This window comes from Microplitis demolitor, chromosome 7 (genome assembly GCF_026212275.2).
Source record: "Microplitis demolitor isolate Queensland-Clemson2020A chromosome 7, iyMicDemo2.1a, whole genome shotgun sequence".
Lineage (NCBI taxonomy): Eukaryota > Metazoa > Arthropoda > Insecta > Hymenoptera > Braconidae > Microplitis > Microplitis demolitor.
Window position 1 is genome coordinate 6370379 of NC_068551.1, and position 15693 is coordinate 6386071.

At 29.9% G+C, this 15693-nt stretch overlaps 2 protein-coding genes across 4 annotated transcripts; both read right to left on the minus strand.

Annotated features, from left to right (window-relative positions):
- Positions 1-1534: 1534 nt before the first annotated feature.
- On the minus strand, positions 1535-12046 carry LOC103579276 (ankyrin-3). Of its 3 annotated transcripts, XM_053740597.1 has the most exons (4): positions 11452-12046; positions 10938-11166; positions 8456-8742; positions 1535-8375 (listed from the first exon to the last, which is right to left on the minus strand). In XM_053740597.1, the coding sequence occupies exon 4, from the start codon at positions 3354-3356 to the stop codon at positions 1605-1607; it is 1752 nt and encodes a 583-aa protein (XP_053596572.1). In that variant the 5' UTR covers positions 3357-8375; positions 8456-8742; positions 10938-11166; positions 11452-12046; the 3' UTR covers positions 1535-1604. The 3 variants fall into 3 exon arrangements, with proteins under 3 accessions (XP_053596572.1, XP_053596571.1, XP_053596573.1); XM_053740596.1 differs by having other exon boundaries at positions 8456-11166; XM_053740598.1 differs by having other exon boundaries at positions 1535-8378; positions 8456-11166.
- On the minus strand, positions 8513-11810 carry LOC128667248 (uncharacterized). The gene is made up of 4 exons (XM_053740469.1): positions 11738-11810; positions 11452-11572; positions 10938-11166; positions 8513-8860 (listed from the first exon to the last, which is right to left on the minus strand). Exons 1-4 carry the CDS (start codon positions 11808-11810, stop codon positions 8513-8515), a joined length of 771 nt encoding a protein of 256 aa, XP_053596444.1.
- Positions 12047-15693: the final 3647 nt, after the last annotated feature.

The following is a 15693-nucleotide window of genomic DNA, read 5'->3' on the forward strand; positions in this document are numbered from 1 at the left end:
GTAAAATAGCAGCTTTAATTTTACGTCAAATTGACATGTTATTTTAGGTATATGAGAGCTAAAAAGTTGAATTGCAATTTTTTATATATATTGTACATCATCAAGATGTCAAAAGTTTCATTTCAATTTCCGAGCTGAAACTCTGATTTCCTAGGCTACTAGAGCAACTTGTCACCAAGTTGACCGCAAAAATTGGCATTTTCATAAGTTGGCAACTGATCGCCAACTTTCTGACTCAAAAAGTTGATGGCAAAAGTTGGCATTTGATCGCAACTTTGTGACCAGAAAATCTCGCTATCAGGGAGACCTTAGCAAATAGACAAAGTTTCAGCTCAAAAATTTAAATTAAACTTTTCGTGTTAGCATATTATAAATTATAGATAAAAATGAAGATTAAAATTTTTTAACTCATCGAGATGTTACCCGGGTCGAAAAATTTGATCTGATTTTAGTCTAACTCGATGGTATTTGGATTATTTGGTCTGTTATTGAATTTATTTGAAAATTTTAATTGGTTTTTGATCTATCCGGACCGAAAAATTTAATTTGATCTAGTCTATAGTCATCCCGATGGAAGCTTGGGATTTTTTCCCACCACGGTTTTTTTCCCCACACTTCAAATGTTGGGTTTGGTGGCTTTTCCATATGCGCACATCCTATTATGATGGTGGTGGGGGAAAGAATTGTTAGGAAAAAAATCCCAAGCTTTCATCAGGACGACTATAATTAAACTCTATTTAGACTAGTTAATCTGTTATTGACCATTTATAAAAATTTTAAGCTGCTTTTGATCTGTTGTTTTAAAAAAAAATTGCGTTACGAATAGATAAAACTAGATTAATTCTTGAACTTGAAAAAATTTTAGTTCTGAAAATTTGCAAGGACAAAACTAGATTGAATCATGGACTTGTAACTTTTTTATTTATGGGCAATATTTATAAAAAATATATTAAGTGACAGAATTGATTATTTTTTGTTTACTATTTAATTAGTGTCTTTTGTTTAAAAATTTCGGCAGTTAATGAAAGTATGGCAGCTTTATTTTTTAGTTATCTTGAGTGAATAATTCTAGTATTGAATAAAAGAAATAAAATAACTCTTTAAATGTCAAGAAATTTTTTTTATTTACTGGATAAAATCAAAAATATTTTGGCATTAGAAACCATCAAAATTTTTGTGACATCTTATTACAGAAGCGTATGTTTCAGGTACCAACTTTTTAAATTTGTTATAATTTCGATTCAAACTTTTTTACAAAAAAATATATTCGTTTTCAGTATCACCTTAGCGTAATTGTCCATCATCATCGATAATTGAAAAAAATTTAATTTTATGGTAAATTTATTGTTATGGTTAAAATTACAGAAAGTTATATAACTACAATTTATAATAATTGGGTTTTTCTGATAATAAAGTAAAAAAATAATTAATCAAAACTAGGCTAAAATTTAAACACCCTAATAAAAATATTAGTTTTCGATATTAATAATGACTTAAATATATATTATGTGTATAATTAATTAAATTTTACAAATCATTTTTAAGTTTTTTTATTTAACATTATATACATAAAATTCATCAACAATATTATACAAATATTAAAACTAACTAACAAGGTAATTCATGTCATCATCATTTAAAAAATTTACAACCATCTCACAAATATCATATCCTAAATTATTTTCAAATAAATTACAAATTATATCTAAGCTTTGCTCGATTAGTTTATTTTTTTTTACCGCGTATTCCAAGCGGCTCTTCAGTATTTGATGAAAATAAAAATATTCTTCTTCGTAGCTCTCAATTCTCATCAATAAATCCCTTACTTCTTGAACACGTGCAAACTTAACTAAACTTTTCATATCACAAGTCACCAATTGCAGCAAAGATATTTTACAATCATGAACAACTTTCTCCTGCTCCATCTTATTAACCATTTCTTCAATCGGTTTTTTTATTATCTGAAGAAACTCAGCATACTGACTTCTGTTGATATCCATATCATGCACTGGTTCCGTCATAACCAAATTTAAAATTTCTTGATCAACCGGCATACCGATTAAGTGGATCCTTAAGACGGCAGTAATCAAATCGTAGCCTATTTCTTTGAATCCCGACTTATAGTCTTGAACATATTCAAAGTCCTGCAGTATATCTGGGTGAATTAAATTGTCAAACATCTGGGCACTTTCTAACATTAGGCGGTTAATTTGCTTTAAATCAGTATCAGTAAAATAAAGCAAATAGCGAACAATATCCATAAATCCGTATTCAACTGCCAAAGACAATGGAGTAATTGGTAAATTGTTGTAAGTGAGTTGCATCGAAGCATTCATATCGATTCCCGCGTCCATTAGCATTTTGATGATCTCCAATTTCATTGCCACGCTATAAAACTCGGTTTTTGAATACAAACATCTCTGGCTTTCATAATTATAAAATATGGAATGCAAAGCATTGCGTCCTAAGTCGTCAAAGTCATTGATAGATTCTACTACTTTGCTCTGAGTTAACAATAGTTTAACTATTTCATGATTACTCGTTTCCGCGGCCAATATCAGAGCAGTTTTTCCCAGTGCAGTTTTTATCTGAACATTTGCGCCGTGGTTAACTAATAAATTAGTAATTTTAAATGATGTAAAGGATATTGCACAGAGTAACAAAGTGTAGTTGTCATAATATCTTTCACAGTGGTCAGGATTACCGTAGAATCGCGGGAAAAATTCATCTTTAAAAGTAACGTTGATGTTGTTGATGTGTGGCAGCAGTATTTGAGTTACTTTAAAGTGTCTTAACATCACTGCAATATGTATTGGATGAATGACATCTTGGTTTTTTGGATTTACTGTTGAATTGTCGTATTTGATGAGCAGACGTACACATTTATGAAAATTTAATTCGGTGGCAACGTGCAAGGGTGTATAGCCTTTAAGAATACCTTCTGTGCCCTCTAGAGAAAGAATCGCACCGTTTTGGATTAAATATTCCATAATCTGATATTTGTCATAAATTGCAGTGACATGCAAAGGAGTTATGCCGAATTTTCCTCTGACGTTGGTGTCCATGCCGTTTCTTATCAAAAGTTTCACCAATTTTAAGTCTCCTAATTTCGCTGCGTAGTGTAGAGGTGTATTCGCTGAACGATTACTTTGGTTTTTTATTTCGAATTTTCTTTTTAAAAGTAATTTTGCTACTTTTTGTTGTCTGTGTCGAAGAGCGAGCGTCACTAGTCTACTTGGAGAAAGCCCAGGGATGCTAGAGAGTTTTGACGATCTCAAAAGATTTTTTAATTTCTTTGTATCACCAGCATGAACTGCAGCAGTGAAATCACTTCGTTTATAAACCTTCGACATCATTAATTTTCTTATAATTTGTTTAAAACTTCACTGAACTTGTAGATATCACCACGTTTTAATTTTTATTGTCAATGTTTTTGATAAATGGTTATACCAATTTATGAAATCAAAGAAATTATTTCAGTGAATTAACTAAAATTTAAACAAATTTAATCACAGTTATATTAATTTGTACTACGCACTAGAATTGTTAAAATTTTACTAATTTTTACAGTATTGTTAATTTTAAACTCAATTTTTATATATAATAAATAACAATATCGATATTTATTAATGAAATTGCCGGATTCAAAAATCGTCTTAAGTTTTCAGCGCTCGTCACTGTAATTTGTTAACGAAAATTTGAAAATAAACTTATTGAGGCGGTTATATGGTAAATTCTGAGATGTGAACACTGCACAAGACGAGAGTCGAATAAGTTCTGATGACGTTCAAGTGTAACAACGTTTAAGGATATTTTGATCATTTAGGTATAAATTGTTGTCCAGTCTGCCCTTCTTTTTCCGTAATGACAACTGTATTGTTCCGGAATGGCCTGAGCATACTTGTATTCTTAAATCCTTTTATCCGAAAGATCATTACAAAATAATAACTTTAATGGATATCGGAAGATGAATATTGTCAATAACCAGAGTAGGTAAAGCGACTTAATAATGATAGGATAATTCTTTTTTGAGCAGGTATAAACACTCATTATAAGGGTCCATGCCGGCATCAACACTTCAGTATTTTTCAAAGTTTTATTTGTCACCTTCTTGTCTGTTATTTTTTCTTGATACGAAATGGCCGAAAATATTTATTTTTGGCTTAAATGTTCATAAATATTAAGGAATGTATTATAGTTTGATTGATGTTTTGCTCTTCTGAAAATATTAAAGTCTTTTCATTTAACCCTTTGCTACTTTAATCGCCAAAAATCGAGCATTTTAATAAGAGAATATGAAAACCGAAGAGGTAATTTTTTTTGTATAGATTTTACTATAGATTTATCTGTAACAGAGTTCCACCATTCTCAGTATTACTATATGTGAGTGCGATGGTCCGGAAGGAAAGATAAATCATACGTTTTTTGTATTATTTATAAAAATACTATAAGAAAAAAAAAAAACTGTTTTAAATCGTCGAGTGTTCCACGTACGCAGATAATAGAAATTATATTTCAGCTTGATTGGGACCAATTCGTAGTGATACATAATCATATTTTTTAATAGTGGAAAATCACTCTGTGAAGCATAAATATACTGTAAAAAGAGCGGTGTTAAAAACGGACTTATTTTAACACCGCTCAGTATAAAAATGAAATTACACCGGTGTAGAAAGAGTAACTTACCGGTGTTAAAAATACCGGTGTTAAAACGGGGTAACCAGTGTGAAAGCAGAGTAAACTGCGTCTGCTTGGAGAATGAACTTTAAAGATTATAAAACACAAAAAATATCAGTTCTTTATGAAAATTAATAACAAATATCATTTATTAACAAGTATAGTGATCGAGTAAGTAAAAATAATATATTTTATCACCGGTAAAAAATACCTACACCGGCGGCGGCGTTATTTTAACACCGAAGAATTTGTTTTAACACCGGTACAAGACTGCTTTTGGTGTTAAAATTTAACACCGCTGATTTTAACACCTACACCGCTTGGACTTACGCCGGTGATTTTTTACAGTGTATGGAATAGATGATATTTTTGTGAAACTTTTGAGGGTTTTTTTGTAATAGAGATTAATAATAAGAAAGAAAATGACATGGGGATTTCCCAGAGTATTGTATTAACATTCTGCAGATTCAACAAATGTATCGGCTTAGAAAAAAAAATTGTGTTAGACAAATAGATAAATATCTTAATGATTTCCAAACAGCTGCACGGAAAGAAAATTCTACTAAAATTTATGATGTAAACATCGTAATCGTGGACTAGACTTTCGTTGGCGTCAATTTTTAAATGTCTTATTTCAAAATTTACTATAGTCTTTGTTAAAATTACGATGTAGATTGTAATCTTTACTATTTAACATCGTAATTTTAACAAAGACTATAGTAAATTTTGAAATAAGACATTTATAAATTGATGCCAATGAAAGTCTAGACCACGATTCAATGTTAACATCGTAAATTTTGTTAGAATTTTCTTTCCGTGTATTTCCGTGTGTTATAAATTATCCCGAAGGATATTATATGCGTATAACATGAAAGTAGAAGATATAATTAATTATGACTATTGAAAAAGTAATTAAGTCTGATAAATTGTAACAAAGGGCCAGCTAAGAAAAAGAATCAAAATTATAAGTACTTAGGAGAAACCGGGGCACGACGGCCTCCTTAAGCCAGCAATTATCTTTTATGACTGTTAATCTATAGGTCAACCTATTTTGGCCCTTTCTTAAGCAATCTATTAAGATTTTACCAAAATTCAAAAAAAATAAAAAAAATTTCTTTCTGGGGCACAACTGCTCTCCGAAAAAAAACTTGAAAAAAATTTTTATTTTTTTTTTTATTGAAAAAAAAAAAGATTTTAAACACAAATATACTATTTTCCTAACTTTATAATCCCAAGGACTTCAAATTTATTAAAAAAATTTTATTTAGCTGATATAACCAGTTTTAATGAAATTTTCAAAATGAAAAAAAGAAATATTTGTCCCAAATAAATCAATTTGTTTGTGGCTTTTTTTTAAACATTTATTAATGACAAATAAATATGACAGTTGATTAAAATAATTTTATAATTTGACAGAAATATATGATTTGTTTGCGTGGTAAGTAATTGGTATATTTGTGGTAAAGATATTAAATTTGTGACAAATAACCTAAAATTTGGCGATACTGTACATATATTTGTAGCCATTATTTATTTGTAGCAATTGATTTATTTCTTTACCACAAATAAATCACTTATTTCACGCAATTAAACTACTCAAATACATTATATCTTTCTCATAATTACATATTTATTTGGACATATCCCAATGTACGATATCTTTGTCTCAAATAATTTTTTTTTTCAATGTAGATTTAAAACACGAAATTGATTAGAATAATTTAGAAAAAATTTATACTAAAATTGCATCGGTTGCAGAAGAAAATAATTGTGATCGGGATGCACTGTTTGATGAAAAAATGAAATTAAATAATATAATAAGTCATGAAAAATCTGAAAGCGCTGACGAATGGACTGCATTAGAAACAGAAAAGAAGTGGTAAAAAGTTTCTAAAATTACTCAAAAGACTAATGTATCAATAAGCAATATCTTAAACGTTGGTGAATTTGTTGTTTGCATTTCTGGGAGCTCTGTTAGCATCGAGAGAAAATTTTCGGTAATGAAAAATGCCTGGGGTCCAGAAAAAGGACGGTTGAAAGTATCAGTATTAGAGGAATTACTCAAAATTAAAATAAATAATACTGATGATTGTGTAACATTTTATGATAAAATAAAAAATAATAAATCTCTACTTCAAGCGGTTGCGTCATCTAATAAATATAAAAATAATACGAAATATAAATAAATAAAAAGAAGAGGTAAATAAGAAAAAAAAATGACAAATTAAAATGTTTTATCGATGTTTTGATTGCGAATTAATTATTAATAAATAAAATTTTAAATAAAATTTTTTCCTTATTCCTTTCATACCCGGCCGAACTTGAAAAATTTTGTTTATGGCAAGCCTACCGTAGCGGCCGCCAGGAGCCGTGAATCCCAGTCTCCCCTATGTAGGTAAAGAGGAAAATCCGTAAATCAAATCTTATTTCTGAATCAATTTAAAAATTCTTTTATCTTGAAACCTTTTTGAGATTTATTCAAGTATAACTTAGGAACGGTTATCAGATAATTTTGTCCGAGTTTTTCTCCGAAATAAAAGGCCTAAACACAAAATAAAGGCACAGTTGCGATGCTTTACTCTATGAACTAGCAAAGTGCGCTTCAATTTTTTGATAACTTCCATTTGTTTACGAGAAGCGAGAAGCGGGAAGTTTGGGGTTAGCCGACAGAGTCAACTGTTTTCCAGAATTTTTTTTTGTTCTTTGAAGTAAAGATTTAAAAAGAATTTTCTCTTTTATCAATCAATGAAATAAGTTTTACTTTGATGCAAAAATTTTGTGTATTAAATAAATTGATTTTTTCATCATTTGAGATTCGAAATAAATCAAATAATACAAGTTATTGCCTTGAAAATTGGAAAAAAAAAAAAAACATTTCTCTATTTTTTCTCGAACGAACATTGAGACCTACAATTGACCTGAATTTTGTAAATATAAACTTGCTATCTCTTTGGTCATTATACTATTCTAATGAGGTTTTTAATCTATTTGAGTATTCAGTGATCTTACATAAATGATTATTTGTATCACTAATTTTTTCTAAGCCCACTTAAGTAAAATATTTCGACAAAAATTTTCGAATGACAAGAAATTAATGATATAATATTGTCATTTTTCTTATATTATAAATAATTATAAAAAAAAAAGTGATGGAATTTAAACCAGGAACGCATAATAAGATAAAATGCATTTTGGAGTGTCTGTTACAGAATTTATATTTTCAGACAGGGGCCTACAAATTTGTTCTTTTGGGATATGCAAATCCTATCGGTAATCTTAATAATTATTACCATTTATGACTTATGATCATAGAAAACATCAACTAATTAAAATAATAATAATAATTAATTAACCTAAGACCAATTAATGATCATAATAAATTTAACAGACACAACACTATTCACTCTATAATGCACTCTAGTAGCATTGAGGTTTTAAAAAGACACCATACATAATTAAACTCAAAGATTTTGATAATTTTGATATTGTTGCTCATCATTTGAATATAATTGACAAACACACTGCAAATAGTACTGTTAAATAATAAAATAACTCAAAAGTGTGCATAGTGTAGTAGATGAGTTAGTTTAGTAAATTAATTGCGCAGTAAAAAAAATTAAAATCCCAAACTAAATACCAAGAATGTAATATGAGATATCAGTATAAAGAACAGAATATCGGTGTGTCGACATCAGCATCTGCTAAGAAAAAAAAAATAATAATTAATAATGTCCATAGTCAAAAATAATATTAATTAGTTACATTAAATTATACATACATAATCATGATTGAATAAATGAGTTTATGTTTAATAATTTTTTCTGGTGTGTAGTGGTTAATTGTTATTTTCAGGACAAGAACACCAATCAGTTGCAGTAAAGTAGCGTGCGCCAAATCCATTAATAATACTACCAGAAACCCCGAAAAGCAAATCTCCTGCACCAGTTGCACCCAAAGATTGTAATTTTGCAAATAATGATCCAGCGGCTATGGTTGGTGTTTGCCATCCTGCTGCAACTGAGCCAGCCGTTACTCCAGCAGATCCAAAACCAACGAACGGCAATACTGTAGAACCAATTAAACCACCAACAGTAACACCAGTTGAAATATATAAACATGTACGTATGCGGGATGTTCGTAAATTATTTTCATTGACCAGTGGTTTATTACAAGTATCGCACAACTGATAATAAATCATGTTGTAAAAATTAAAAATACTTTGCGTCTGACTACGAGTTCTGATCAACAACTGGCTTATCATTCATTGGGTAGATAGTATATATAAGCAACCTTGAGTCTTTGTGAGGAATAATATGAGTGACTATAGTATACTATGATACAATAAGGTGTTCCGTATGAAACAAACATTTTTTTTTCTTCACTTCCCATCAGAAATCTTGTTCTATACGTTAAAATAAAAATTTTGTCCAATTTTGAGCTCTTAATATTAATATTAACCACTGGAACAACGTCGTCGAAGTTTTTCCATGCTAAAAGCACGTAAATTTAGTTTTTTTCCTTTTCAATGAATAACTCTATAGAGTTGAACTCAGAGCTAAGCAGATACTGGCTTTTTTTTATAGAGCATACAATTCTCTTCATGGAAAAACTTCGACGACGTTGTTCCAGTGGTTAATATTAATATTAAGTGCTCAAAATTAGACAAAATTTTTATTTTAACGTATAGAACAAGATTTCTGATGGGGAGTGAAGAAAAAAAAATGTTCGTTTCAAACGGAGCACCCTAATGATACCAAATGGCAGCTAGTTATTATCTATGTATTACTTATTATTAGGTTATTATTATTTATCATATACTTCAGTCAAGTCCCGAGTAATTGGGTGCTACTTTTTTTTTTCTTTTTTTTAGTCAGCAATTTTCACGAGATTTTTTTTTTTTAATTACAACGAAACGGCATTAAAATTTTAATTATAAAAAAAATTAACGTTAAAGAAGTAAACATATGAAGAAACGTTTTTCATGTTTGCATTATGATATTTTTAAAAGCCTTTTATAATTTGTCATCTACACTGAAAAAAAAACTATATTCAAGTATCTGCGTGTTTGTATTCTCTCGAGTAAATATTTGTTTAATCTTAGTAAAAATTTACTCGAACCAAGAATAATTTCTTAAAATAAGTATACAAATTCTTAATTCAAGAAAATATTACTCGGTTGGAGTATATTTTTACTATCATATATGATTAGACATTAGAATATGTTTTAGATCAGATCCAAAGACCAGGCATTAATGCTCCAAACTGTACAGTATATATAAAAAATTTCAGTTCAACTTTTTAGCTCTTTTATACGTAAAATAACATATAAATTTAATGTAAAATATCAGCTTTAATTTTACATCGAGTTTATATGTAATTTTACGTATAAAAGAGCTAAAAAGTTGAACTAAAATTTTTTATATATACTATAGGTCATCGAGATGTCAAAAGTTTCACATTAATTTCGAGTTAAAATGTTGATCATCTAGAGTCCGCATCGAAGTCAATTTTTTATTCCACGTAAACGTGAAATATCTGATTCAATTTGACTGTTAGTTAAGTTCAACTGGCTATTTGGGTTAGAAGTGGAATGTCCTATAGATAATGTTTTTTTGTTTTATTTAAAAAAAAAAAGAACGATCGATAATCGATAAAATTTTCCAAGGACATGTCAATTAAAAAATCCTTTCGATCACTTATTTTACCACTATTTGTAATTTACTTTTTGTCGTCACTTGTCAAGTCTTTTAAGTAGATATTTTTTTGGTGACATGAATTTCTTATCATTTTATTAACATGCTGGTGCCTTATCTATGTGTCAAAAAATAGCCTAAAAATGATATCTGGAGACAAGATTTTTGCCTTAGTTTCAAACTGAATGGTTCATATGTTTGATATTCAGACGAAAATATTGATCTTATAAAAAAAGTTTTAAAACAAAAGTTGTAGGAAATTTAATTTTATAAAAAAAATGTTTCTTATGTTCTTTTTATACGACCTATATTTTTACCGCAATTCTAAAATTAAGATTCATAATGACATGTTGGTGCCTTATTGATATGTCAAAAAACAGTCCAAGAATTGATATCCTATAGATGTCACACAGGCAAGTGTGCTACTTGGGTTATTAATTGTAATTTGAAAAAAATATAGTTTTAGAGTACAGAAGTTTATGGTGTGAATTTCGTGTCAAAATATTCAGTATTTTTTGCGTGATGAACATTCGAAGAGAAATAGATATAGATGAATAAATAAATCACCTCTTGTAATCGTGCTTGGATGGCTTCGTCGCTATTAGATTCAGCTTGTAGCTCTAATTTCTGACATTCATTTTGTAATTCTTTGCATTTAATATCAGCATTAAGTACAACTTGAACAGCTGGTGTGTCATCAGCGACAACTTCTTGTTCACAATAGAGTACATCGATATTTGGTGGTATATTGAATGCTCTATTTGCTATATGACGTAGTAGTGTTGTCTTTCCATGTCTAGATATTTAAAATAAAAATATATTTATAGAAATAGTTGGAAAACATGATGTCTCTGAAGATCAGAACGTTTTTCACATAACGAAAATGAAAATAATTTATGTAATTTGAGTCTTACGGTTACTTAAGGGGTAGTTAGGACCGGCCTGCAATTTTCGGCTGACGTGCGAAACATTTCAGAAATCTATACCGAGTAGATTTTTTACTTTTCATTTCTTTCCGCGAAAAACGTTCCGATCTTCAGGTAAATAAAAAAATTATAGAGCTAGTGAATTTAATAAATACCCATTAGGACCGACGAGACCATAACGTCTACCCTGAGCTATCGATAGAGTAGCATCAGTGAACAATTGTTTTCCTTTAGCAGCAATACTGAAGTTTTCGACTTTTATGTCAACAGCATGCTCTTATAATTGCGCGCCACGGTTTTGTGTTTCACTTTGAGATACGGTGAAATTTGAATCTAGTTCACTGTGACCCTGACCACCGATTTTGGTCATCATCTCCAAATTTTTCTCATATTCCTGCTGTTTTTTTAATTTTTTCTTTTCTTTGTGAGATAATTTTTTACCTGGATCCTCGACTGACATGTCGGAAATTTTATCCGTTACTTCTTCCATATCTTTTTTCGATTTTGATGACATATTGGAGGATGTATACTAGCACTGGAATTGTAAAAGGTGATGATGGAGACACACCTGGTGCTATTTAATTACTTTCACTAATCACTGGTGAAGTGCCAAGCGTAACTGATGGAGATAGTGATTGAGAACGTGTTTTTTTAGGGTTATGCAGCGTGTTAGGGTAAGTAAAAGAATGTTAAGCAAAAGGGAATGTCAGAATAAGTATAGAGCGGCATCTGACTTTTTAAGTTATAAAGAACTGAAACTACGGATGCTACAGTAGAAATTTTCCATTTTGAATATTCAGTGATCAGCTTCTGATAGCCAGAGTTTCTGATCAGTTTGCGACCAACTTGACGACAAGTTGTTGACAACTTTCAGCTTTTGTAACTGTTGACTACAAGTTGGCATCAACTTTCCCCGATAGTTGTCGACAATCTACTGCTACAACTTGTTGACAACTTTTGCCACCAATTTTCTCAGAAAGTTGACATCTACTTATGGAAGTACAAACTTTTGCTGCCAACTTTGGCTATCAGATAACTTTCTAGATAATCAACATTTAACTCAAAAATTGATATTAAACAAATGACACATAAACTTAATGTAAAATAGCAGCTTTAATTTTACGTCAAATTGACATGTTATTTTAGGTATATGAGAGCTAAAAAGTTGAATTGCAATTTTTTATATATATTGTACATCATCAAGATGTCAAAAGTTTCATTTCAATTTCCGAGCTGAAACTCTGATTTCCTAGGCTACTAGAGCAACTTGTCACCAAGTTGACCGCAAAAATTGGCATTTTCATAAGTTGGCAACTGATCGCCAACTTTCTGACTCAAAAAGTTGATGGCAAAAGTTGGCATTTGATCGCAACTTTGTGACCAGAAAATCTCGCTATCAGGGAGACCTTAGCAAATAGACAAAGTTTCAGCTCAAAAATTTAAATTAAACTTTTCGTGTTAGCATATTATAAATTATAGATAAAAATGAAGATTAAAATTTTTTAACTCATCGAGATGTTACCCGGGTCGAAAAATTTGATCTGATTTTAGTCTAACTCGATGGTATTTGGATTATTTGGTCTGTTATTGAATTTATTTGAAAATTTTAATTGGTTTTTGATCTATCCGGACCGAAAAATTTAATTTGATCTAGTCTATAGTCATCCCGATGGAAGCTTGGGATTTTTTCCCACCACGGTTTTTTTCCCCACACTTCAAATGTTGGGTTTGGTGGCTTTTCCATATGCGCACATCCTATTATGATGGTGGTGGGGGAAAGAATTGTTAGGAAAAAAATCCCAAGCTTTCATCAGGACGACTATAATTAAACTCTATTTAGACTAGTTAATCTGTTATTGACCATTTATAAAAATTTTAAGCTGCTTTTGATCTGTTGTTTTAAAAAAAAATTGCGTTACGAATAGATAAAACTAGATTAATTCTTGAACTTGAAAAAATTTTAGTTCTGAAAATTTGCAAGGACAAAACTAGATTGAATCATGGACTTGTAACTTTTTTATTTATGGGCAATATTTATAAAAAATATATTAAGTGACAGAATTGATTATTTTTTGTTTACTATTTAATTAGTGTCTTTTGTTTAAAAATTTCGGCAGTTAATGAAAGTATGGCAGCTTTATTTTTTAGTTATCTTGAGTGAATAATTCTAGTATTGAATAAAAGAAATAAAATAACTCTTTAAATGTCAAGAAATTTTTTTTATTTACTGGATAAAATCAAAAATATTTTGGCATTAGAAACCATCAAAATTTTTGTGACATCTTATTACAGAAGCGTATGTTTCAGGTACCAACTTTTTAAATTTGTTATAATTTCGATTCAAACTTTTTTACAAAAAAATATATTCGTTTTCAGTATCACCTTAGCGTAATTGTCCATCATCATCGATAATTGAAAAAAATTTAATTTTATGGTAAATTTATTGTTATGGTTAAAATTACAGAAAGTTATATAACTACAATTTATAATAATTGGGTTTTTCTGATAATAAAGTAAAAAAATAATTAATCAAAACTAGGCTAAAATTTAAACACCCTAATAAAAATATTAGTTTTCGATATTAATAATGACTTAAATATATATTATGTGTATAATTAATTAAATTTTACAAATCATTTTTAAGTTTTTTTATTTAACATTATATACATAAAATTCATCAACAATATTATACAAATATTAAAACTAACTAACAAGGTAATTCATGTCATCATCATTTAAAAAATTTACAACCATCTCACAAATATCATATCCTAAATTATTTTCAAATAAATTACAAATTATATCTAAGCTTTGCTCGATTAGTTTATTTTTTTTTACCGCGTATTCCAAGCGGCTCTTCAGTATTTGATGAAAATAAAAATATTCTTCTTCGTAGCTCTCAATTCTCATCAATAAATCCCTTACTTCTTGAACACGTGCAAACTTAACTAAACTTTTCATATCACAAGTCACCAATTGCAGCAAAGATATTTTACAATCATGAACAACTTTCTCCTGCTCCATCTTATTAACCATTTCTTCAATCGGTTTTTTTATTATCTGAAGAAACTCAGCATACTGACTTCTGTTGATATCCATATCATGCACTGGTTCCGTCATAACCAAATTTAAAATTTCTTGATCAACCGGCATACCGATTAAGTGGATCCTTAAGACGGCAGTAATCAAATCGTAGCCTATTTCTTTGAATCCCGACTTATAGTCTTGAACATATTCAAAGTCCTGCAGTATATCTGGGTGAATTAAATTGTCAAACATCTGGGCACTTTCTAACATTAGGCGGTTAATTTGCTTTAAATCAGTATCAGTAAAATAAAGCAAATAGCGAACAATATCCATAAATCCGTATTCAACTGCCAAAGACAATGGAGTAATTGGTAAATTGTTGTAAGTGAGTTGCATCGAAGCATTCATATCGATTCCCGCGTCCATTAGCATTTTGATGATCTCCAATTTCATTGCCACGCTATAAAACTCGGTTTTTGAATACAAACATCTCTGGCTTTCATAATTATAAAATATGGAATGCAAAGCATTGCGTCCTAAGTCGTCAAAGTCATTGATAGATTCTACTACTTTGCTCTGAGTTAACAATAGTTTAACTATTTCATGATTACTCGTTTCCGCGGCCAATATCAGAGCAGTTTTTCCCAGTGCAGTTTTTATCTGAACATTTGCGCCGTGGTTAACTAATAAATTAGTAATTTTAAATGATGTAAAGGATATTGCACAGAGTAACAAAGTGTAGTTGTCATAATATCTTTCACAGTGGTCAGGATTACCGTAGAATCGCGGGAAAAATTCATCTTTAAAAGTAACGTTGATGTTGTTGATGTGTGGCAGCAGTATTTGAGTTACTTTAAAGTGTCTTAACATCACTGCAATATGTATTGGATGAATGACATCTTGGTTTTTTGGATTTACTGTTGAATTGTCGTATTTGATGAGCAGACGTACACATTTATGAAAATTTAATTCGGTGGCAACGTGCAAGGGTGTATAGCCTTTAAGAATACCTTCTGTGCCCTCTAGAGAAAGAATCGCACCGTTTTGGATTAAATATTCCATAATCTGATATTTGTCATAAATTGCAGTGACATGCAAAGGAGTTATGCCGAATTTTCCTCTGACGTTGGTGTCCATGCCGTTTCTTATCAAAAGTTTCACCAATTTTAAGTCTCCCAATTTCGCTGCGTAGTGTAGAGGTGTATTCGCTGAACGATTACTTTGGTTTTTTATTTCGAATTTTCTTTTTAAAAGTAATTTTGCTACTTTTTGTTGTCTGTGTCGAAGAGCGAGCGTCACTAGTCTACTTGGAGAAAGCCCAGGGATGCTAGAGAGTTTTGACGATCTCAAAAGATTTTTTAATTTCTTTG

What these genes read in the sequence shown, in the direction of transcription:
- LOC103579276 (XM_053740597.1), bottom strand. Translation starts at nt 3,356, where the DNA reads ATGATGTCGAAGGTTTATAAACGAAGTGATTTCACTGCTGCAGTTCAT.
- LOC128667248 (XM_053740469.1), bottom strand. Translation starts at nt 11,810, where the DNA reads ATGTCATCAAAATCGAAAAAAGATATGGAAGAAGTAACGGATAAAATT. An exon ending in CATGTCAGTCGAGGATCCAG is followed by an intron (nt 11,573 to 11,737) that starts GTAAAAAATTAT and finishes CGCAATTATAAG; the next exon opens with AGCATGCTGTTGACATAAAA. An exon ending in TCCAAGCACGATTACAAGAG is followed by an intron (nt 8,861 to 10,937) that starts GTGATTTATTTA and finishes ATTTATTATCAG; the next exon opens with TTGTGCGATACTTGTAATAA.